This window comes from Canis lupus, chromosome 37 (genome assembly GCF_003254725.2).
Source record: "Canis lupus dingo isolate Sandy chromosome 37, ASM325472v2, whole genome shotgun sequence".
In the NCBI taxonomy this organism is placed as follows: domain Eukaryota; kingdom Metazoa; phylum Chordata; class Mammalia; order Carnivora; family Canidae; genus Canis; species Canis lupus.
This window is the reverse complement of record NC_064279.1, coordinates 2,850,410-2,876,652: the sequence shown is the minus strand read 5'-3', so window position 1 is coordinate 2,876,652 and position 26,243 is coordinate 2,850,410. Positions and strand designations below refer to the sequence as shown.

General features: G+C 38.3%; 1 protein-coding gene across 1 annotated transcript in view; it reads left to right on the top strand.

Annotated features, from left to right (window-relative positions):
* Window positions 1–26,243, top strand: part of TMEFF2 (transmembrane protein with EGF like and two follistatin like domains 2) — a 222,131-nt gene that overhangs the window by 109,768 nt on the left and 86,120 nt on the right. The window contains exon 5 of the mRNA XM_025441502.3: window positions 19,571–19,667. Within this exon, the coding sequence (XP_025297287.1) occupies window positions 19,571–19,667 (97 nt within the window). The remainder of the gene's footprint in view (window positions 1–19,570; window positions 19,668–26,243) is intronic.

Sequence of the window (26,243 nt, the reverse complement as noted above, 5' to 3'; positions counted from 1 at the left end):
TTTTCATATCTAAAACCAGAGATTTTTTATAAATTATTCTACCATTATTATAGTAATCAAAGTCCGTTTATTTGATCATCATCATAATGGAGTACTTGAGGCATTTTCTCCTTTGCTAAATTGACAGTTGGTCAGTTAAGAGGTGCTTTTCACAAAGTCTTCCATAACCCTCCTCCGGGTTTGAATTAGCTTCTAATAAATGCCTGAGAAGCTCCTCTAGATTCTTAAGTGCATTTGCTAAAACTCCCAACTGCTATTTTCCATCTTCTGGTCAAGAAATGCCTTTGATCTGCCATCTAGCTGCCTTTCTTGCTTGTGTCTATCTGTCTCAAGCATTGTAATCCTACTCATCAGCACAATGACACATTATCATTTAGATATCATTTTCTGAAACCAAATTTCTCTAAGAAAGAAAAAGAGTGGGAAAAGGGTCAAACTGAAGCTTGGATTGCCCTTTTTGGAGAATCGTGAGGGATGGCGTGTGGTCAGAAGACTGAGCCTTGAGCTTGATGCTCACTCCTAGCCTATCTGTACACCGAGGCCTTTTCTGTGCACTTTTTGGCTCACCGGCTGCTCCCTGCTCACCCACATGCCATTTCACAATCTGTGGGGGGCCCCTCCAGAGCCCAGATTCCACAATATCAATGTTCGGTTCTGCAAAACTGGCTCCTTTGGTTTCACTCTCTTGTGAAAGTGGTTGTAGTAGTGAGGTAAGGGAGATGAGTTGGACTAACTGAGCAAATGAACTCACTCATTTCCAGAAGAGAATGTGTGCAGTCCTAAATTATTCAAAAATGTTTTCAAAAGTCCTCACAATAGTTTAATTTCCACGATGACAGGAACATTAGTTAGCTCACTACTCTACCCCCATTACTACCAGATAGAAGGTGTTCAGTAAAAGTTGGTGGAATAAATGACTAGAGAAATGGGTGATATCATTAAATTAAAAATTCAATATCTGGTTTTGGCCTAATTTCTCAATGTCATCATATTTTTAAGTAAATAAACAAGAAGATATTTTTGTGGTTCAGACTTTCACGATCGGGAGGGAATGTGATTGATTATCTAAAACTCCCGTTGACAATAGAGGAGGAAGAGAAGGACTTGGGGAGAGAGAGAAGGAAGGGAGGGTGTGTGGGAGGGACAGTGATACACACTTATTTTCTCAAATGTAAGAAAGTAATATGTAGACATATATTTGAGCAAAGAAATATTATAACTATAAATACCTACCTGTAAATAGTAAACTTAAAAATTGAACTTTTTCTTGTCTCAGCCAAACCTATTCCTTCTTCTGTTCATAAATATTTCCTAAGTGCCTCACCATGTGAGTAGTAGGGCACAGAGCAAAATAAAACAGTTCTTACCCACAGAGAAACCATAGAAGTAGTTCTTTCCTTCCTCACACACAGAATACAAAGTGAAAAGTATAAAGGATAAAATGACATCCTTGGTATCTCTCACACTGAATTAATTTAGAAAACTTAGCGATTGAAAATCTCCTCTTTACCAGCTGAGGTTAGCTTCCTCAGTGTGTTTTCTAGTGTTTGCAAAAAGAAGTATTTTGCAATTAGGGTGAGATATGTTAGTGGCAGCTGCAGAAACCAGAGGCTTCTATTTATTCAGATACCCATTTATCTCTACAATATCAAGGTAATGGCAGATCCACAGCTTATCACTGCTTCTAGATGTGAACACAGAATTAAATCTCTATATGCTTTCATTTTGCTTTAATCTCCCTCCTCAAACTGCTAGTAATGAAAAGCCTGTTGATGTCAGTTGGGAAGATAATTCTTCTGTAGGAAGTTTTTAGCCAACAAAAATCAAGCCTGTCCTATTACAAATAATATACTGCTCAAGGCTCCCATGTTGTCTTGGTTTAAACTCACATGGCTAAGTTTATACATGGAAGAATTAGGTCCCCATGAAAAAGAAACATTTTTTCCAAGGATCTGTGCTAAGCAGTGTGTCTATACCGGTGCTGTACTCCAGGCACGATAATTAATCTCGGTGTATGAGGTAGGCACACTAATCCAAATTATAAATATAATTGCAGGTTGGTGGGCAGAGCCTTGGACAGAGGAACAAAACATACCCATTAAAACCACATTCGCTCAATCGTGCTAGTTCTAATCTGTTGAGCTTGACACTGATACTGATGCCCCTCATCAGCACGTTCAGAGACTAAACTAGAAAATAGCTATGTTTTGAGCACCTGAGATACGGTAAGAAAAAACAAAGCTTTGTTCATTAAGAATTTCTATTGTGTCTATTTACCGAGGGACATACATCAAAAGTGACACACATAGTCATACCGCACACGTATGCGTCGGGGTAAGATGTGGTCTTCAGCTCGTGGGAAGACGAAAATGGCAGTAGTTCCATTTCTTATTTTATTATATAGGTTGAAAGGCTCTAAAACAAAACATTCATGAATACAATCATCTGCTGTATCTGAGTACATCTTTTTGGGCAGCACTGTCCAGGAGAACTTTCTGTGTTGCTAGAAATGTTTTGCATCTGTCCTGTCCAGTAGAAGTCATCACTAGCCACATGTTGCACTTATTTCTTGAAACAGAGCAAGTGCAACTGAGACGCTGGATTTTTTGTTTATTTTATTTCGTTTTAATTTACCATAAATTTAAGCAGCTACGGGGGCTGCTGGCAACCGTATTGAACGATGGGATCCTACAGCACCTGATTTCTAGTTTTTTAAAGACTCCTTTTTACTGTAGTAATGTAAAATGCTGCTTTTAGTCAAATGTTAACCAAAAAGTTACATAAAACATGGTTTTATCATCATTCAATAAATGTTTATAGAATATTTTAAGATCACCCCCCTGAAGTGGATTTTCTGTGTTTCAGTAAGATTCCTTCAAGGTGTTTAGAGATGAAACAAAGTACATTTCCAGCCTTCTCGCCACCACCTTTTCCTTCCAGATAGCAAGGATTCGGGATTTGTGGTTTGAAATGTTAACACCAGATATAGTTGTTGCCTAAGTCGGTCTCAGAATTATCAGCAGCAACGTGAGGCAGGTCGATATTCGGGGTTGGGTACGCCAGAGAACTGTTAACTTCTCTACTGACTTAGTAGGGGAAAGATCTGATGTCTGAAAGCAAAGGATTACTATAGGCTCCCACTCTTGTAGCCAGCCAACTATTTGATTTATTTGGTGAGTGATCTCAGCCCACTCTTTCAGGCACTGAACCATCAGAGAGTTATGTTGCTGGGTGTAAGAAACCTTCAGAGATACGTAAATCTTTCACCACTGGGAGGTTCATCTGTTCTGGAATAAGGAACATTTCTATGTATGATGTTTCTATCTAGATGGCTATACGAATATTCAGAAAACTCCCAGACTTAGTCAAATTCATATTGACAAGGACCTTAAAACAGTGCAATAATTACCAAGAAGATGTCAGACAACATTTTTTTTTTAATTTTTATTTTGCTTCCCAAAGGTTTGAAGGGGTAGTTAATGTATTATACATTGAGAAGCCCATTAATCTTTTGATTAGCATTTGTTTTCCTGTATTTTCCTTAGGGACCAACCAACAAATGAGGAATGTTCTTAATTTGATCTCTGGAGTAATCATAGATATGGATATTGTATCATTTAACAGATGCACTAAACAAACTCGTCGTTTTTTTTTTAATGTACATTTCTATGCACCAAGAATGCAACAACTGGCTTCTTAATTTTACTTCCAGTCTAATGTGGCTGTTTAACATATATAGTCTTGGGCTTTTTAAGAAGAGAAAAAGCCAAGTAATTTGTCTTTAAAAAAAAAAATGTTGAAATCTTTCCCAGTTGCATTAAAACTGATGTGAAAGCCACTTTTAAGAACATATACTATAAAATTGACAGTCTTGGCTGTTGTATCCGACCCACAGATCTCTCTTCACTAAGAAGACTGTGCGGCTTACGGTCCGCTCACCTTGCTCTGTGTCTCTGGCAGGTGTGGCTGATACATGATAGAGGCTGGCTTTCAAAGACACCTTCCGCATTTAGAAATTCTTCACCTGCATGTTTTTCCATCCCTTTGCACCAGCTCATCTGTACACAAGCAAATCACTGCCTCAACCATCTGACCCTCTTAAGAGTAAAGCTAAAGTACATGTTTTTTTTTTTTTTTTTTTTGAAATCACTTTTTAGGCAAAAGAATGTGGTTTACAACCTTCCCTGTGACCTGCTTGTCAGGCAGTGTGGGAGCCGAGGAGGTATGAAGCTGTTGTCATGAAAGACAGCCCATGTTTCTGACACGGAATTTTACAACGCAGGAGGAGTCCTCTTCATTTGATACCTGCATTTGATTTGTGTTGGTGGAAAGGATTTCTATCTGGAGGTGGTTTTTCTTAAAAATGAATATAACGCAGTAAAGATACGATAAGCCCCTGAGTTCTAACTCATATTTAGGCGTATTTTGAAAGAGATGGTGTTTAGTACATTTAAATCCCTCCTCCATCCCCCTTCTCTTGCATTTAAAAATGCTGCCAATACCGGTGCTTGCACAGCTACATAATTCCATAAGAACGGTGCTTGAGATGCACAAAGGGAAAGCAGTTGAGTATAGAGACAAAATTAGTTGCTACATGTCAATATTTCACAAGACTTTAAGTATTTCGTTTAATTAACATTTTCTTTGAATCAAACTCCATATTTTTCAGGGAAAGAAACTTCTATTCATTTTATCTGATCTAAAAATACGAATATGCATGAAGAAATCCAAGCAGCATTGGGGAAAATGAAAGCAACAGTACAGAATGTTTTGTGGGTATGAAATTGGGCAGGAAGCAGAATGCATTTTGAGATAGGGAAAAAAATGTTTTCCATTTGGGGATACCCCGAATCAGCTGCAATCTGACCTTTACGTCAAAGGGTTTTAAGGCATTAGAAGCATGCATGTAAGCATAGCTTTTAAAATGCCAGTAATTAGTAGGAAATATTTCCTATATGCCTGGTGAAAATAAAATGGGGCCTGTTTAAGGGTATAGGAACTTAGTATATCCTTGCCCCCCCCTTTTTTGTAACTATTAGCTCTAGTGAAAGAGTGAGGCTAAGTTTTCTTAAGTGTTTCAATAATTTTTTGTATATTCTCCCCAGTGACAGCATAATAACCCCCCAAACCTTATTTACTTCCCTACCTTCCCATATAAAGCTAGGAAGCGGCCATATATTTCTGTCTTCATACTTTCATCTTCAAACCATCATCAAGGAAAGCTGGCATAATCACTCAATAAACTGTTGCTTCTTCGGAACTCGTGCTTTTTGCCGATACCACCCTTTCCCATACTTTAGGAATGAGCTGCTGAACCCCACATCACTGCCATTGTCCTCAATGAATCAGTGCTTGGCTCACTTTCGTATAGTCTGTTCCAGGGTAACTGGGAGTTGGTGAAACCAACACAATGGAACAGATTGCACTCGTGTTTCTTCGCCTCATCTTCTGACACGTTCAAGTTATGCTGGCTTATGCAAGGGTATGCAGTAGAAACAAACATCTCCTAGAACTTACTGGCTTAAAAGAACCAAGGTTTATTTTTTTATTCTCAATACGTGTTTACTACAGGTTAACTGGGTGAGGTGCTGGGAGAGGACTCTGCCCATGGCAGCCACTCAAGGACCTGACAGATGGAGCAGCTCTCTTGAATGTTGATTTCATGCTTGCACCTAACCCATCAGTAGATCTTTTCCACTCTCTCTCCAAATTCTGTGCCACATCTATCAGTTTTTTGCTGTCCTTGTGCCATGGCCTCCTCATTGGGCCTCCATTCCTGCCCTTCTCGGTGCTCTTCAATGGTAGATAAGATCCTCAACCAGCAGTCACTGCCACTCAACAAGTCATTAGCCAGAACTGGTTCCAGGGCCTACTAACACCTGAGGAAAGGTCATCTTGCCCTGTACCAAACATTTTTTGGACAACATGTAACTACCACAGAGTCTGTCTTCTATTTCTTCTCAATATTGGCCCCATAGTTCCTCAGACTGCTCAACTCCCTTTGAGCTGACTGGAAATATGGTCACACCTTGTCATTGCCTGGGACTGCTACAACACAAAGGCCTCAAATTCTGGACTTCTGCCCCCCTCTGACCACTGCTTCTTATCATCTCCCAAGTCCTGTGCTAAAAATAGACATAAAAGCAAATAAGGTATATGATTTGACCTTGAAAAACTCCCAGGACTACTGGGAGAATCAGGAAAGTAACTCTACTTCCACAATGTGATAAGGACAAAGAAGGTGTTGGGAGCACAAACCAAGAGCTTGGGGTAAAGAACACAGCCTGGGGGTAAAGAACAAGGGAGGAGAGTGAGGGCATCTTCCCTGAACAGTGTGGCGCTACAGCTGAGTCTTCCAAGTTCGAATCAGAATCACCCATTAGACAGTGGAAACTGCGTGTGTAAATCCCAGCCAGTTGGCAGGTACAGCTATAGCATGAGGAGTGAGCCAGGAACTTAGAGATGAAGCTGGAGTGATAGGCTGGTGGTAATTCATAAAAGACTTTAAATATAGTGGTAAGGACTGGGTTTTTATCCTAAAGGTAAAGGAAACCTTTAAACTAAGCAGAGTTGTAACATAATCAAGATTTATATTTTTAAGGGCACCCGAGTGGTTCTGTGGTTGAGCATCTCCCTTTGGCTCAGGTCATGACCCTGGGGTGCTGGGATCAAGTCCCTCATCGGGATCCCTGCAGGAGCCTGCTTCTGCCACTGCCTATGTCTCTGCCTCTCTCTGTGTCTCTCATGAATAAATAAATAAAATCCTAAAAAGAAAAAAGATTCATATTTTTAAATATAATATGTATCATTGAGGTTTGCTTATTGACCAGTATTTCATAGTCATTAGAAATGCTTCATTGAAAAAAAAAAAAAAAAGTTTCATTGACTTCTAAACTGAAACTACAATCTTAAATGAATAATAGTAAAGCTCTGCAAAAATATGGCTTAAAAACAGAATTTTGTTATTAATTCCACCTCAGTGTAACTCTTGATATTATAATACAAATGGGTTGCCCTTCTAACATGTTTCCTTCTTGGGTCTATTATATTTACCAATGTGTTTTTATTTATTCACAAAGTAAAATCATATTTTTATACCTGATAATTTTAGCATACATGTTTTTTTTTATTTTTTATTGGTGTTCAATTTACTAACATACAGAATAACCCCCAGTGCCCGTCACCCATTCACTCCCACCCCCCGCCCTCCTCCCCTTCCACCACCCCTAGTTCGTTTCCCAGAGTTAGGAGTCTTTATGTTCTGTCTCCCTTTCTGATATTTCCCTCACATTTCTTCTCCCTTCCCTTATATTCCCTTTCACTATTATTTATATTCCCCAAATGAATGAGAACATATAATGTTTGTCCTTCACCAACTGACTGACTTCACTCAGCAGCATACATGTTTTTGATACTATAATTATGAAAACAAAACTTAAACAAAAGTAATAAGCTGCAGTCCTTATTAAACCTAAATCTTCATGGTTTAGGCAAACAGCAAATTTTCCTAAAACAAGATATTTTCCCCAAATCTGCAAAAACAAGGAAACTAATTTAGTTTCAATTATCTTACAATACAGGTGTAAGGTGTTCAAAAATAAAAAAGTTCGTGAATCTTGATGAAACTATAAATGAAAGTAGTCTGAGTTTAAAAACCTGGAGTTGAGAAAATTGGTCTCATTATGAAATCCTGAATAGAATATTGTTAATTTTAAAATTTTTATCGTTTTCCATTTATCTCTGGATATCTCTGGCAATCTAATGGCAGTAAAATTTCCTCTAAATTCCGTGCAATTTTTTTAAGAAGTCTAGTTGTCCTTTCCACATTTATTCATTCTTTCCACTTGGCAGATTCAGACTGAGCTAATGGTTCCGTAAGTAGACATATTGATTGGTTTGAAGTCAATTTCTAACCTATTCCAGCATTTAGCTTTCTTAGACCATTTTGTGGGTTTTATTTTGTTTTGTGTTTTTTTTTCCATTTTGTTGAAGACGTTCATGTCTTCTTTCACACCTCAAATTGGATGATTCTGACCTTTTTAACCTTAAACTTTTGAGGATATATTTTTTTTTCTCGTTTTCATTTGTTTATGTTGACTTGAAATAAAATAAAATATGTGAAAGTACTTTTGCTGGGAGGGAGTGAAACAGGATAGTGAGGCCTGCCTTACCTGGCTGCTACCAGGGGCTGATTCCAAAATAGAGCATCACAAGAGAGGTTTTCAAGATGACTAGGGAGTCAGCAGTAAGCTACAGATTTGAAATGAGAACTTGAAAGACAGCTGTCAACTGGATAAAGAAATCTCAAGAGTAACCAGACTCCACCAACTAGAGCCCATAGGAAGAAGGGAAATTGTAGAAACGGAACAAGGACTCTCAGTATAGAACAAATGAGTGTGCTGGAAGACGTGTTGCTAGATCCAGTTCAAGACCGACCTAATCACAAGCTAATCACAAACACTGAATTCCAGCCTGACATTTTCCTATTATTTTAGTGTTTGTGATTCCCAAAATTAAAGGCTGGACCTTCGATGGCAAAACTAGGCTGGAAAATATTATGGGCAATTCAGAAAAATTATTGCTTTATTGCTTTAACTACCAACTTTATGAAATGCTGTGACCTCTTAGAACTGGCTCTATTATTACTGCTGCTCTTTTATTTCACTGGCCTATTTATATCAATATGCTATATATTTAAACAAGTCTTGATCTTTATAAATTTCATTTTTAAGTCTCATTTGGACTTGGAAGTCAGAACCAGATGGAATATGTTTTTCAGGCTTTCAGTGAAAACTAAGGCCCATCGTAGATTAGGTGGGGAAAAATAGATAAAGCCCTATTGAAGTCTTATGTTCATCAATATAAAAAAGAAAGAAAATATCACTTTAGTGCTTTCTTTGTTCTAAGATCTCTGTTTCTAAGGACAGAAAGCCCTGGAGCTCTGGTATTTTCTGAGCATATCTTTCAGGGACTTCCCTTCCACTTGTCACCTGCACTTTCCTGCATCCTTTTTACTCCTTAATAGAAGAAACTGAATGAGGATGTTTTGGTGCAAGACTTCCTCTCTGATTTTCTCAATATTCTTATTTCTCTATTTTGCTATTTGTTTGAGATTCTTCTTTCCCCGCTCCCACAAAGACTCCTACTTCGACATCAGTCCAGGTCCACTTACAACGGCCAGAACTTCGTGTTGGTGATGTTAGGCCTTAAATATCCTTCAAAGAACCTAATGACCTTTTCACCTGTAACACTTTCTTAATGTCAACCCCTTAGGGTGGCAGAGCAAGTTAGAGGGTGAAAAATGCTTTCACACACCCTCCCATTTCATCTTCACCCTGACCTGTAAACTCAACAGGGCAGGCTTCTCGTTTAACAAATAAGCAACCTGGGGATCCAGGCAAACCAAATCCAGCTGTCTCAGCCCTAGGCCTGGATTCCGTATACCATGCAACTGCCTTTAGGTTCCTTCAAGTCATTTTCAGTGTTGTTAAATGGTATAATCAGATTTGCATTTCAAAAAGATACGTGGGAGATCTATTTAAGAGAGGCAAGTTTGCAAGTACGGAGGTCCTGTAGTTAGAAGTCTCAGCGTGGCATGATGTGGATCTCAACTAGCTCAGTGGTGATGCAAAGAGAAAATATTTGGGGAGTAGACATGGCATGTAAAACGCTACCAAACTGTGAAGCCCCTTTACCAAAACAAGTATTAGTTAGGTTAGAGTTAACCCTTTTGCCCAGTTAACCTTTATCTGATGATGCAAAGGAAACTTTCAACATCACAAAATGCCTTTAAGTTATCAATACCAAATGTCATGTACTAAAGACATACAGAAGTGAAAGTTAATAAAGATATATCTTTATTCATCAGAGATTTGCCAATTGGAAGAATTGAGCACAGAATTGGAAAGCAACAAATTAGTATAAGAAAGACTTAAAAAGCCTTCGGTCTTCATTTGCATTCACTCTCCTACAGTATTTCACCTTCTCTCCTTTCTTCCTTTTTTTAAATTTAAAGATTATTTATTTATTCATGAGAGAGACAGAGAGGCAGAGACACAGGCAGAGGGCGAAGCAGGCTCCACGCAGGGAGCCCGACATGGGACTTGATCCCAGGACCCCCAAGGACAGAGGCTCAACCACTGAGCCACCCCGGGGCCCCCACCTTTTCTCCTTTCTTAACACGTCCTGTCAACCGCTGGCCTTTCTTTTAAGTAAAGACACAGTGGAGGCTATGAAGACAACCAGAGGAGATCTGCTTCATCTTTCCCTTTCCAGGGTCCCCTCGTCCGTACATCTGCACCCACATACTCTGCTATCCCTCCTGGAGGGGAAGACGTGTCCCCACCTCTGAGACCAACCACTACACCTGCATGAAAATCCATCCCTTCTCAGGACCGTTGTCTGATTGTCCTCCTTCTCTCACACATACACTTGCTCCTCTCCATCCGTCATTCCTGTCAGCACACGGTGATGCCTCGACTACAGAAAAATCCCTTTCTTGACTCTACATCCTTATCCCACAGATGCCCCGCTCTGTGTTGCCTCGTCAGCAGCTCTGTACAAGACTGTCCCCCGCGTTTGCAGTTTCCACTCACCACCTAATCTGTTCTCAGTCTCCTCTCATGGGATTTAGTATTCACCATGCTCCACAGTAGCTCATTTAGCCCAAGCCAGTGTTTCTAATTTATAGGTGAAAAATAAATTTCTCATCTTTTAGGCATTTAATAAGAAACAAATTTAAATTATTCATGTGAATTTGCATAAAATAATTAAAATTAAATATATTGAGAAGAATAAAAGTATTTTTGTTTATAACTATGGGATGATTGATCTGATAGAGTTTCCTGAAGTCTGGCATAGTAACTTGCCCCTATCAGTTCTGGCATGCATGATATCAAACTAAATAAGCATTTTTCCTTTTCATTTTTCTTCTTTTCTTCCTCTTATCCTCCCTTCTCTCATCTCTTCTTTCCTTATTGTATTTCTCTGTTGCTTCTTTTTCCTAATCAACCAAGTATCTTTGGTTCTAGGTCAGGAGGGACTGAATAAAATCAGTCAGATTTCAATGATGGCCATAGAATTGTGCCTCAACATAGTAGCATCATATTAATCTCTTAAATTATTTTTTAGTTGTGCAGCACATAAATTACGTGTGATTTCTAAAGAAGCTTTGTCAAGCTTTGGCAAACTAGTTTAATTATGAAAAATTAAATTTTCTGTAATGATCTCTTCTCTGGAGTGCTTAATGTAAGATTACATTTACTCAGTCATGAACTTGGTTCTTAGATTTTCATGTGTTTTTTAGAATTTTAAATCATTATGTGTAACTGTAATTTCAGCCTTCCTTTAGTTTTTGGCATCTAAATCACTTAAAAATTCAAAATTATCAGTAGAATTGTACATCTTTTAATTAAAATGAAGCAGAAATAATGGATTTCCTCCCTAAAATCTGAACACATCTTACTGCATTGTGGCACTGATACATATACACAATCTGTGTTAGTTTTATAAACAGCAGACCAAAATGCTACTTCTTTTGCTCTAGCATTTCCATAATATGATGTAATGGTGTAATTATTATTCATATAACAAATATCCTCACATTATAATATGAATAAAAGGAAAATATTTCTTATTCTTATTTTTCTTTAAAATCCTACTGAGGTTTCTAGGGAAATATTGGAAAGTGTAAAAGAGAACATGACTATGGCTCAAAAAACCACAGCTTGGAACTGTCTGAGTCTCTAGGAACTGTTAGCAACTCCCATCATTTAAATTCAACTTATATGTGGGAAAGGCACATGAGCGGTAAACTGGCATATAAAAGGCAAAATAGACAAGTTGTACCAATCAAAGTACATGGAGAGTTTTGATTTAAAATTTCTTTCTACTAAGGGAAATGTTTCCTTCATTGGAAAATAAAGTTCAGCCTTTTGGTGATAATGAAATAGTAAGCTATGCAAATTACTCAGAATGAAAACAATGTTGTTTATATTTGAAAAAAATTACTGTTTATAATTTGATGATTGGGGTGCCTGGGTGGCTCAGTCAGTTAAGCATCTGCCTTCAGCTCAGGTCATGATCCCAGGGTCCTGGGATGGAGCCCCACAAGAAGCCTGCTGCAGGGAGGCTGCTGCTCCCTCTCCCTCTGCCTGCCACTCCCCTTCCTTGTGCTCCTTCTCTCTCTGTCAAATAAATAAATAAAATCTTTATAATTTGGTGATCAAAGTAATTTTAGTTACAATAAATATATTGAATGTTATCACTGATAAGTCTTTTCGTATGTAAACAAAGTGGAAAAAAATTAAGTCTGCCAAGAATTACTTTGTCATTCTACCCATTTAGAAAAGAAAGAACAAAAGAAAAGAAAGAACACTGAATACTAGATTGATACTAGCTATAAAATAGAAAAAAAAATGCATTCAAGATTTTGAAACAAAATCAGATTAAGTTCTACATAAAATTTGTGTATTATTTTTCAATTTTAGAATAATTTAAGTTTAGAACCAGTATATATATGGGTCATATTTAAGCTTAGAAGTTTCCTTCTTTTTGTCGATACAATCTGGTGTTTTAGGGACTGCCTATTTTATTTCAGATTTGATGCATGTGGAGGTTTCTATTCATACATGTTTATATTATATTTAATGTTTATGCTACGCTTAACTTAAATGAGTCACTTTATATATCTGTCAAAGAAATACACTAGAGAGCTACATGGTGAGAACATGGGAATCATGCATAGACTGGGATGGGTACTGCTATGTTGTGGAAAAAATGAAAAAAAGAAACCTGCCTTAACAATTGCAGAATATATGCTAGTATAGAAAATAAATAGTAAAAAGTTTGAAGGCAGATTTGGGGAGAATTAAAAGTAGATCTAGGGTTGTGTACGTAAGTAATACAACCAAAATCTGAGATGTAGAAAATTGTGTGAAAAAAATTTTCCTTAGAATTTATTAATAGCATTATTGACATCTTAGTAGTCATCTTTCCGTAAGTAAAGCTATGGTTACAAATGACTTGAAAATCTCAGAGGCTTATAGCATCAGTGGCATAATTCTTGTTCTCATGTCTTACTCTCAACTGTGGTTCTGCTCAGAATATCATTTCATTCTGGGCTTGGTTAAAGGAACCACTTCTATTCTGAAATATGAATTTTTTCTCATGCAAAGGGAAAGAGCAAGAAAGTAGAAATCCACATGATGACTTTTATATAGCTTCTCATTTCCATTCACATTTCAATGGCAAAAGCAAGTCACAAGACCAACAATGATATTATGGAACTCAATGAAAACATGGCTATGGAAAGGAATATATGGTCCTTTTCTTGAACAGGGTAGAAAAATAATGGGAAAAAATTAAACAGTCTATGATAAGTTTCATAACCCAATACTATCTTCCATGGAGAATGTGAGACTATAAGTAAGTTTGAAAAGTTAGGGCAAATGCATGTCAGAGGTCAGTCATTTAACAATGACAGGCATGAGTCTTTATTAGTACTGAAATCTCTGGCTTTTGCCATAGAAATTAACCAAACCGAGTAGGACAGCAGTGTAAAGTCAAACTAATTTTAAAAAGGAATGTGAATTTGGCAGCATAGGTAGAAGCATGATATATGACAATAAAAATGTAAAATATGACCAGTAATAGTCAAAAATATATTATCATAAAGTTCCTAAACTGTTCATGAAGCAATAAAGATGGATATTGTCATTCTTAAAGCAACCACCAAAATAATAACATAAAAAGTATAACCAAAAAAATAAGAGAAATAAAATCAAATGAATTAAATAGAATATTTGACTCACCAAAGCAAAACAAAACAGAAAGAAAAGAGAGGAACCCAAAAAGATTGGCCAAATATGAATCAAGCACCAAGATGGTAGACTTACAACCAAACATATCACTAATTGCATTAAAGTGAATGGACTAAATGCCCTGATTAAATGCAGACGTATTCAGGTTGGATTAAAAAAAAAAAAAAAAAAAAAAAAAAGATCAAGATCCATCTCTATATTGTTTTCAAGAAATGCTCTTTAAACATGTTAACACGTTGGGTGTAAGTGGATAGAAACAATAAGCAAATAAAAAGCTGGTGTGGCTAAAGATCTGAACAAAGTTGACTTCAAGATGAATAGTGTTACCAGAGATTAAAAGGGGCATTTCATAATGATAAAAGGGTCACTTCTTTAAGAAGACACTAGACTATTAAATGTTTATACATCTAATATCAAAGCTTCTAAATACAGGACAAAACAAAAGAACAAAAGCAAAAGAGAACTGGAAACAATTTTACAGTCATTGAGAGAGATTTTAACACTCCTTTCTCCGGAGAAGATAGAACAATGAAACAAAAGCTCAGTATAGTGATGGATGATGTGCACAATACTAACCATCAACTTAAATTCATTAACATTTATAGAAACTCACTCCTCAAAAGAGGTTACAACTTCAAAGATGCATATGAAATATTCAAAAAGATAGACCAGGTTCTGAGCCATAAAACAATCCTCAATAAATTTCAAAGGATTTAAATTAAACAGAATATGTTCTTCATCCATGATAGAGTTACTAAACATAAATAAAAGTAATATAACTTGGAAAACCCTCAAATAGTTGGAAGTTAAAAACCTACTTACTAAACTATCAATGGATAGTTGGATCAGAGAAACAAAAATCAATGGATCAGAGAAACAAAACCTCAAAGGGTATTATAATGTGTATTTTGAACATGAACACATGGAAACACAATTTATCCATATTTGTGGGTTGCAGCTAAACTGGTCTTTAGAAGAAAGTTTTTAGATTTAAATGACTGTCTTAGAAATGAGAAAGGCATAAAATCAAGCTTTCATTTTAAGAAACTAGAAAAATAATAAATTAAACTTTAGGCATATGGCACAAAGGAAATTATAAAAATCAATAATCAATCAGAAATCAATAAAATAGAACATTTAAACAGCCTTAAATAAAGAAATCAAATCATACTATCATACTCAAACTCTCTCATAAAATAAAGGAAATAGGCACACTTCCAGCTCATATCATGAGACAATTTTAAGTCTTGATACTAAGACCAAACAAAAACAATATAAGGAAAATTACAGCCAGTCTATCTTATGAACATAGATTTTTAAAAATTGAACAAAATATTGTCAAATGCAATTCAGCGTTACATAAAAGGATTATATGCCATGATTAAGTTTGACTTATCCCAAGAATGAGAGGTTGACTTAACAAAGGAAAATCAATCAACATATTTCACTACATTCATAGGTCAAGGGAGAAAAATCATGTTCATAGGGGAAAAACAGACAGAACCTCAACTTCTACTTCACATAACCTGACAGCTTTCACATCTGACAGAAATTGATACCCAACATATATTAAAAATTCCTACAACTCGAGAATAAAAAGAGAAACAAGTATAATTTTTACCTTGAAAAACCCAGTTATACCACTGCTAGGTATTTGTCCAAGAGATATAAAAGCTAATATGCACAAAAAGTATCCTACAAGAATGTTTATGGATGCTTTATTAATAAATACACAGTTATTATTTCCGGCTAATAACTAAAAACAATCATGTCTTTCAACAAGAAAATGAATAAATAGGCTGTTACATATTCATTCCTTTGACTATCAAGCAGTTAAGAGAAATAAACTACTGATACGCACAACCACTTGAGTTCATCTCAAAAACCATTGGGCACAATAACTCAACATTGTGGGATTCCATTGATGTGATTTCTAAAATAATGAAAACAAATCAGTGGTGACAAAAAATAAGACCATGGCTGGGACGGAGCACAGAGGAGCCCTCTGGGAGGTAGACTTGTTCCTTGTCCTGAAATGCATTCTTCCAAATTGAAAAATAGACTTAAGATCTGAGCATTTCAAATATAAATTCTACTGCAATTTTTAGCAAAGTAAGTGGCGTTGAATAGCTGTACATTATATTTCACTGTGTTTTCACAAACAACCTAACACAGGTTAGGATGTTCTAAGAGACCCCGGAGCCACTCTGGTGGGTCAGGGAGAGAACAGGGCACACGTTCTTCATGCTGGCACGTCCAGTCTGAACACCCAGATGGGTCCAGAATAAGGTGGAAGTAAAAGAACTTCGGTGACCTCCCGATGAAACCGATGGGGCAAAGAGCATTGAGAGGGAAGTAATTTGATTATCTCTTAGAATCTCCCAATGCAGAATCCTAAAGGATTAAATCCGTCCTAACCATCGGGCAGCACAGTTGATAAAACAGGCTTTCAGGAGCTCTCCGTCCTTCACCCGTCACATTTCCCTCAGTCACCTGCTGAGATCTAAGTTTCTATACGATAAAGGGAAATAATGATTTTACTTCCCCAAAATGAAAGGATTCAAATGCAAACACGTAGCGGAAATACTACTTTAGGATAAATGAATTTTATTCCCGAATAATCAGTGGGTGAACACAAGTGATTAAGAAGTGACCCTTCTCATTTCTGGTAATATAGAAAGAACGAGAAGAAAACACAGTCCGATTATCAATACGCACTTACCGAGCATCTTCCGTGGGCTACATCAGTGGTTTTCAAGCTTTTATGACTGTGACCTTTAGTAAGAAATGGAATTTATGTCGCAGCTCTGTGTGGATGGACATACGGGTAGCTAAAGCAGTGTCATGAAATAAGGCCTGTACTTGCTAAAGGAGGTGCACTCGGCGTTTTCTGTTCTAGTATATTGTTTCGTGTCTACAGAAACTCTGGTGAGGGACCCACTAACTCTGCTTCTCGACCCACTAATAAGTGGCCACTTGTGGTTTGCAGACCGTGGTCGCTCCTTGCTCCCCCGATCGTGGTCTGCGGACCTGCTGCTCCTGGAGCGGCGTGACCTCGGGCACCCCTGACCCCAACTGGATCAGAATCTGCCTCCTGATCACACGCCCGGGTGCTCGGCGCCTGGAAGCCGTCCCCGGGCCTGCACAGAGATGCCGGGGGCCGCCGGGGCCTTCCAGGGCTCCTTAGGGCGGAGAGGGGCTCCTTAGGTCTTACACAGGGATGGTCCCTTTTTTAAGAATATACATATCCAAGCATCAAAGTTACAAATTCAGTATCTCTGAGGATATCCCAGAGCAGTTATACCAAAAAAAGAAAAAACAAAACTATAAATAAATGAACAAACAAAATTTACCAGAGTTACTGAGCCCCATTAAGAACCACTAGTCAACTTGGTGAGATGAAAATGGCCTGATCTGTTTATCTCGAAGGTGCAAGCCTGGAATCGGGGGGTGGCTCAGTGGGTTAAGTGTCTGCCTTCAGCTTGGGTCCTGCTCCCAGTCCTCGAGCCCCACTGAGCGGGGAGCCTGCTGCTCTCCTCACCCGCTCCACCTGCCGCTCCCCCTGCTGTGCTCGCTCCCTCTCTCTCTGTCTGGCAAATTAATAACATCTTTAAACAAAAACAAACAAAGAAGGGGCAAGCCTGTGCTTCAGGTTCATGGAAGGACTTGATTTTGGTTTTCATCGTGGATGACTTCCCAGGATGTGTACTGATGGAGGCCCTGCTGCTGCTGCTACTTCTGAATTTGCCGCTTTTCCCCCTTATGGGAGAATTTGCAAACATCTTCATTCTGCCAATAACTGTCCATCTACAGAAATGTACTGTGACTTCCCGTGGAAATGGATTAGTTGTGCTGGGGGAGCACAACCCCCCCTCCAGGTTGCTTCCAGCAGGTCCCTGACCGAGGATCTCCTGCAGGAGAGCAGGGAGCGGCCTTTAAGGGACTAGGGGGGCTCATTAAGGACCTTGGCCAGGCGTAGGTCGTACTTCCTGAGTGGTGGCCAGTTTCAGTCTGGAAGCTGCTAATCTTGCTCACACTAAAAGGCTCTCCCCCATTAGCAGCTTCTGTGTTGCATTAATAATAAGAAAGTAATAAAGAGGCCGCAGCTGCTCCGTGTCCCCCGAGGAGAGGCCGAGCTTCCTTCTCGTCCCCGTGGCCCACTCTAACCGTCCTGCCTGTGTTAAAGTCATAGAGTGCGTAAGAAGTGTGGTCTGTTCTTTCAAAGGCTGAAACGCCTTCTTCGTTCTGGGGAGGTGCGCCTTTTTCTGAAGACTTCCAAATCTAAAACTAGACCATCTATACTTCTGCAATTGAGGTTGATCTGTTTAAATCGTGACTTTTTTGAAACGGAAGTGCAAACCATCAAGAACAGGGAGAAAAGAATTGCTTCAGAAAAACTATTTCTATCTTTCCTGGAAAAACTATAAAACAGAGAACTCTCCTAGATGTCTTTCTGCCTTGTGTGTGTGTGTGTGTGTGTGTGTGTGTGTGTGTGAATCAAATTGCTTGTCTGCAAAGCAGTAAAATAAAGAAAACCAAAGAGTAAGGCCTCTACTTTTGTAGGTAATAATAGACAAAGAAGCAATGAGGGAAATATCATATTAAGACAAAGTAAGTAGGACTGGATTTGTTAGTTTCAGGGCGCATATTAATGCATGTGTCCTTATTAAAGATGTTTTTAGGGTTCATAAAGATTGGAGCCAATGTCATATTTAATTGCTTATGTTCTCTTTCTATTGAAAATACCTAACCTTTGGCAGAAGTACACTTTTTAAAGATCCTCTTGATTTAAACATCTGTTTTTAAGTATATGATCTGTCCACAGAATAAAATTATCTATATAGTAGTTAGGTTGCTGCAATTTTTCATCTATAACCAAAACTGTTTTTACTTTCAACTGCATATTTCTTAGTTGGGTAAATAGTCATCTATCCTCTCAAAAGTGGTGCTCAGATTTTCACAACTTACACTATTATGTGCTGATTTTGAAAAGTTAATTTTATAATCAAGTTATACATTGCTTATTTCCATACTTGTAATTTACGGGAGAAAAAAAGGCCAATATCCATAATCATCATCAGTGAGAAAGCGTATTTTTAAAATAAAATATACATTCACAACTGTCCTAGAGGATATCACTATGTTAGGCTCTGTGCAATATTTATATAAAATTCAAGAAATTATAAACCAACTGAAAGCTGTTTTCTAAAAACTTAACATCAATATATTTTCCTTTTAAGTACTAAACACCTTGAGGAAAAACAAAGAAGACATATCTGACAAGTCGGGACTGCCCATCTAAATTTCTTTTAATTAAAAAAAAAAAAAAGCTTTAGAATGAAAAAAATCTATAACTTAGGAAAGAGAAAATGCTAAATATTGTTTATAAAGTAAGCACTAGATGTTTCCTCTAGGCAAGTAACAGTCTAAATCCCTTTTAATTAATAACCCTTTCATATGGTCTATTTATTAACCAAGCTTTTTTGATAAATCCAGTAAACCCTCTTGTTCGTTGTTTCATTCCGCTTGTAAAAAGCTGAAGTGTTTACTACATCCTAATGGGCGGCATATTATTGCCAGTGTTTTCCTTAAATTGAGGGAAGAGAGGAGGTGAATGAGACGTTCTTTGAGGACCCAAAAGCAAACAGGTCTGTCAGAAAAGAGGCAGCTTTGGTCCAGAATAGTCTTAGAGTGCTGGTATTGAGCATACTTACCTGAATGCTTCTGGTTTACTTTCTTCCTTATTCCAGTTCATGAAGGCTCAGGAGAAACCAGTCAGAAGGAGACTTCAACCTGTGACATTTGCCAATTTGGTGCAGAATGTGATGAAGATGCCGAGGATGTCTGGTAACGTGTTCTTCTTATTCTTTAAACAAACGGTATAGCAAGAACTAACTTCTTTTTACTCCACCAACCATCTCATAAAAGACGTTTTCACCATTTTGTCTTATCCAGTTCCTAAGGGGGGATAAGGAGGGCCATAATAACAGTAAGGAATTTCTGAAGCTGAATTAAGAGCTGGACTAACCATGCAAGTGCTAAGAGCATTACTTGATGAGATACATTTAAGATACCACTTAGACCCCCAAATACTGTCGACGTTAAGCGATGGAAACATCATACGCATCAGAGATCTCTCAACAACCGTGCTCAATAAACAATGGATGGTTGCTGTCTGCTTTCTAAGATGGTGACTCTGGGTCCCTGCAGAGGATTTATTTAAGAGTGTATGCTGATGCACACCCAGAGCTGATTTGGGAAGGTGGTAAAGGAAGGAATGACTTCTGGGCTTATTTCTAGGATCAGCTTCTTCCTTCATCTGAGCCATACTCAGCGTCTGTAAAGGTATTCTGAACAAATAATGAATAACATTTATTATTGTGCATGAGTCCCAAAATGTTAGTGTTCTGGGCATCCCTGGGTATTGGTTCTGCCCTCATCATACCCAAAGGGAACAACCCAGAGTTCAGACTGAGGTCTTTGTGGCATGATGGTGGAAAGAGGCTGCATTCCCCTTCGTTTACACACCTCACTTTACGCACGTATCTTTCAGGAAAACAGCCAAGTGCCCTTTGCTTTCTTCATTATGCAGACTATGTTTGTCTAGAGGAGAGTTTTTTTTTAAGATTTATTTATTCATTTATTTATGATAGACAGAGAGAGAGAGAGAGAGAGAGAGAGGCAGAGACACAGGCAGAGGGAGAAGCAGGCTCCATGCAGGGGGCCTGACCTGGGACTCGATCCCAGGACTCCAGGATCACTCCCTGGGCCAAAGGCAGGCTCTAAACCACTAAGCCACCCAGGGATCCCCGTCTAGAGTTAATGATCATTTTGATCAAGTTGACTAAGATTAAATCCTAAATGTTCTCCCCACAAAAAAAAAAAAAAAAAAGAAATAGTAATTATGTGATGTGTTGGGATTGTTAGTTAGCACTATGGTGGTAATCCTATTGCGATATATAAGCACATTAAATCAACACGTTGTACACCTCAAATTCATACAGTTATGTGTCAATTATGTTTCAGTAGAGTTTGAGGGAGAAAAAAATAATTTTAATCAAACTTTTGTGAGTGGAGGGAACAATTCATCTAAGGGACAAGCAGAAAAAGCTGAAAGCAAGATAATTTTGGCAAGAGTGAAACAGTCTGCACTTGAAACATTTTAGGGATTTTTAAGGATTCCAAGGGAGCAACTGGAGTTCTTAGGGTAAATTAATCAGGTGCTTGCAGGTAAAGATCATAGCCCTGTAAAATAGCCACCCTTTAACAAAGGCAGACATCAGTGGCATTTCTGTACCTGTCAAATATTTCTCACCAATGGGCAGCTAGCAGCCAGTTAAGAGTTTACATACTGGTTTAACCATCCTGAGGTAAATCCATATTTTCCTAAGAACATCTTGGGCATCTTAATGGCTAATGAACATATGGTTCCCAAACCCAGCTGATCATCAGAACCACTTTGGAAATTTTTTAAACACACTAATTTTTTAGTTCCACTCCAAAATCAATGGGTCAGAATTTCAGAGAAGTAGGGCTTAAATTTTTACTTATCTAAAACTCCCCAAATGGCCATGAAACACTGCTCTAAAATAATCGACTGACTCAAAGAATCATTTTGCTCCCTAAATGCTTTAGGCTCCATTTTATCATAGTCATTATATATTAAAACACATAGATAGGAAAGGTATCCTTTAAATATCCCACTTTTAATGTTTGCTGGTGACCACATCTGTGGTTAACAGTTTTGTTAATTATCTTGTGTCAATTATTTTACTTTTAAAAAATTCACATGGGTTCCTAATTCTTTCTTAAGAATTTCCATTGCCCTAGTCTCTCTTCAGTGATCATCCTTAAGTAACATAGTTCACTTTGCAAATGCAAAGATTTAAGAAATGAGATAAATAGTACCTAAAAACTGACTCTGGGTTTGGTCCATCTGTATACTTTTTCTTCTCGGTTACCATCAAAATAACCCTAGGGGTAGATTCCACCATTATTTTACTTTGCGAAGAAGAACTGAGTTTTGAAGGGTTTGAGTGGCAGGGTCACAGTGAAGATCTGAGGTGAAGGTAACCACAAGGTGTTAACATTAGCAACTCAACCAAAGATGCAATTAAAATCATATTTCTTTCCCGCCATGCCTGGAATAATAAGAGAGCCAGATTGCGGGCAGCTTAGACGTAGTGATGCAAAACCTGCAGGGTTAGAGCTGGTGACAAGGGAGGTGCCTACAGCAGGCAGTGGGAAAATGTCCAGGTAGGCAGCATCACTCCAGGTATCCTAGCAAAAGCTCAGATCTAAGGCGTGAGGGCAGGTGGAATGAGGAGATGGAGACGAGGCTGGCGGCATCGGAAAGATTCAACGGTAGGTCAGAAGTCCCAGTCTTCAGATAAAAAGAACCTCAGTTAAAAAGGGAACAGGACAAGGGCAAAGCAGAACGTCGGTTATCGGGGACCTGGTTATCAGGAAAACAGAGACAGATACGGGCAAGAGGCTGGATAGATACCCGCTTGCCGGAACCCGTGTAGAAAGCCAAGCCCTGGTTACGAGGGGCCGAGACAAGCGTCTAGATCTCAGAAATAAATTACAAGGTCAGAATGAAACCAGCAGCAAGGCTGACTGGATGCTGAATCAGTTGGCTTTTGGCTAGGACATCTTGTACGCCCCCGGCCTAGAGACAAGATTAGTTCCAAAATGCGGAATAAAGCTGAACCTCCAGATGGGGCTAAGTGGCTATAGCTGTGAAGATTAGAGGGATGCAGGGGGCAGGGAGCCAAGAAGATCATTATACTTCCCAGGCAAGAATGAAAAGTTGTTAGCATTTAAATAAAATGTACTTAAAATGTCCAATGTAAGCAAGAAGGGATGGTGCTGAAAATGGGAAGTGTATTGATTTTCATTTACATAAATACCTTTGTATGTTCACATATTGTATTTAGTTATGACCATGAAGGGCAGATTGGAACAGCTGAAGGACACAAGAATAAAGCAATAAATGATATTAAGTAGGCGTGGAATGAAAGAGGCTATAAAGTCCGATAGGAAGCAGTTGGGGAGTGATCTGACTATAGGACTGGTCAGCTGAAGCAGGGGAGCTTCCATGTGCTGTTGTTTTGGGATGAAACCATGACCAGGTCCTCTTGCAAACATAAAACATTGCATATGCTGGGTGGCAACAAAGAGTACAACTCAGTGTCTAGTTTTATTTTTTCCTTTGATTAAAGTACGATTTTATGTATACAGATTTCCTCAGTCCTGCATGATGATATAAAATACTATTATGTTATTACGGTATCTGCAATATGGAAACAAAGATAAAAAAATTAATGCCCGATCTTCCTTTCACCCTGGCTGAAGAAATTACTATTTTACGTTTCACCAGAAAAATTAAATCTAGTTATTCAAAACTGCTTAGGCACTTTCTGGATGAAGATAAATCATTTTTAGGATTAAAAAAGCCAGTTGATCAATTACGATCAATCGTAATCAGTTGATCTTTTCATAGACGAGTTTTTGAGTTGCACAAGTCACACTGGACTTGGAGAAGAAAGACAGGTGATTGGTAGGTGGTAGAGGGTTAAGGAAAATGAGGAAAAGGAGAAAAAAAAAATAATTAGAGGATGGCATTGGTAAACCATAGTCCTCAACACATTACATTTTAATGCTTTTGAAAGAACAGATGGTTTATAAGCTCATATAAACCCCTCACTTATATTCTCGGATTTCATTTCAAGGTTTTCCTCTCACCTTTTTCTTCTTATGGAGAACATCAAGGCTGTAGAAGTCAGAAGAGGGTCAGGTTTTCTCAGTAGCGGAGAAAAACCCTTGCCATAGAGGATTCTTCTGTTACAGTTATTGCCCCTTAGGTCAGGGAAAGGGAAAGAATTAAGTTTCCAAAAGAGAGAATTAAAAGTCCGCGTGGGAAGTGGCTCACAACACAGATATATCCACTGTCATATGGAGGCATCCTTTATTTAGGATAGACCTCAAACAAATGGAACACCTGTGCAAAGAGATGTGCAAGCTTGTGTATAGGGAAGGGGTTAAGAGGGGAAGGAAAGAAGGGCTTAAAAGATTGTCTCTCTTTATATCTAGGCGGAAAAAAAAAAGTCAAAACTAATATGTTTATACATCAAAGAGACTTTCAAATACATCCTGCCAAATATAATTTATAAAGAAAAAGAATGGCTTATAAATAAGTCAAACATAATAAAATTGACTCAATGCAAAGTAATGCCCCAACGGATAGCACTGGGAATACCAACTTATGATTTCGACAAATACTTCTGATACTTGGTTAGTTTTAGAAACAGCTTTGCACTCCCTTAATTATCTTACCTGATAAATTATTTCAGTAAGTCCAAAGTAGGTCATTGGTAACTTCTCTTTGCACTGGGAACTACTCCTAAGAAGTAATTAGCCTAGAACTTTCTGTTGGTCCTGTCAGTCAGAAGTAGTTCAGAGCCCCGGGGTTGATACTTGATTTAATATAAGAAAAAAGCAAGCTGATAGCTGGGTCTGATCATAGGAATGACTGGGTAAGAAACTGGCTGCATGCCTAACATTTCCAGGGTGTCAAGATAGATCAAGAAAGGGAGCACAGGTGTAAAGGCAGATGTGCCTTGTGACAAATGATATAAAGGGGCAATTTACATTACATGTATTTGCTTCATGTGTAGGCTTGATGGCTCCTAGTCCCATTTTAACTTTGCCTTCGTATCATTCCCTACATGCTACTCGGGCTCCATTAGCAGAATCATATTGGCTAAAATGCTATTAATTCCTCAGTAGTCATTCATTTTGTCCCTGAAAGCATTAATAATGTTTTACTGCATAACATCCTCGAGTTTTGACGGCAAGGGAAAGGAAGGAGAAAAGCAAAGGAGTTGCAGCAAAATGAGTTCAGAAAAACTGAATGAGCACCTATGTTTTTCTTTTTTTCGTTGACGCTCCATAACTGAGGCAGGGTGTGGGCTTCGGCATCCCTTTTGTGAGTGTCTCCTACAGAGACAGTTTAGTTTGAAGTCCTTAACATCTTGCTTCTTTGATCTGAGAAGGCTCCTTGTCCCTAGGAAGGCTGTGTGTTGCTGGCATCATTCCCACCCTTAATGCATTTTGGACTGCGGAGAATCATGAATATTTGAAGCAGGGCAATGGCCATGGATGATCGCCGGCACTAGATCTCACCATACATAGAAGCAAATTAGGCATTAGGTCCTGCTGACTTTAGTGCTTTGGGATTATGAGTTTGATAGGAAAATTAAGACACCTCTGAGGAGAATACAGAGAATGATTCCTTTTAAAACTACTACCAGTCAACAGTTGAACCAAAGGATCGTGTTGCATTTGGAAAGTTTCCAGTTGTTTTCCACTAAGTGAAAAGAAGATTGGTTAGGGTCGTATGTGGAATTTCTAAAGAGGAGGATGTCGATTAGTCACGACGTCCTAGTGATCCAAGAGCCCATTCATTCTCCCCCTCAGGATGCTTTTCCTTTTATGAGTTTTCTTTGCTCTCTTGCCCCAGAACTGGAAGTGTGCTGACCATAATTAGGACTGACTTCTAACAGGAGTTTACTCATGGAGAGAATAAAACACACACGCACGCACGTGCACACACACAACAATAAAAATAGGACTGTTCTTGAAAATCCAAGATTTCTGTTGATCGTAAATGTGACTTTATGATAAAACCTTCTTGATTTCAAGATTCCTGTGGTTGGGAGATTGACTCCTTCAAATTGCCTCTTCGCCACCACGAAGACAATGCACTCACCTCTGAAAGCTGCCATAACAGTTTCGGACTGTATAGAGGGGTGGGGAGTTTGCGGGTAAAGATAAACTTCTTTCCTCTTCCATGCCTCCAGTCGCCCAGAACATTTTTCCAGAGACTGAAATATGTAGCTGTTGATTTGAGGTCACACACATACTTCCATTTCCACAATTTCAAGGGAAAAATGCTAATATTTTTAGCTAATCTATAACCAAATGTAAAAGTTTGACTTTCTTTTATGGATTCTTCTACTTCTCTGAATCAAGAAAAAAAATGTGTATTTTTTTTTTATTCCACACAATGAAATAAAATTCAGAATGCAATTAGAATTCAGAATGCAATTTGAGTTAAATAGGACTAGTACTTGTTATGTGGTCTGGATAAAGGTCTGTGCCGACAAATACCTTATCTGTGACCCAGACTTCCTTCTACAGTAGCTGCCAGTAAACACACAAACCCGCAAGTGGAATGCGACCACACGAAGTGTCACTTGGAAAGTTAAATGCATAACCACTCAAGTGCACAAGAGGCAGTCTCAAAAAACAAACAGCAGGTAAACCACCAACCCACCCTCCAAAAATGGAGCATTATACTTTGTGAAAAGTAAAACTAAGAAAAAAAAATTGAAATTTGAAAACCATTCAAATTTGGGC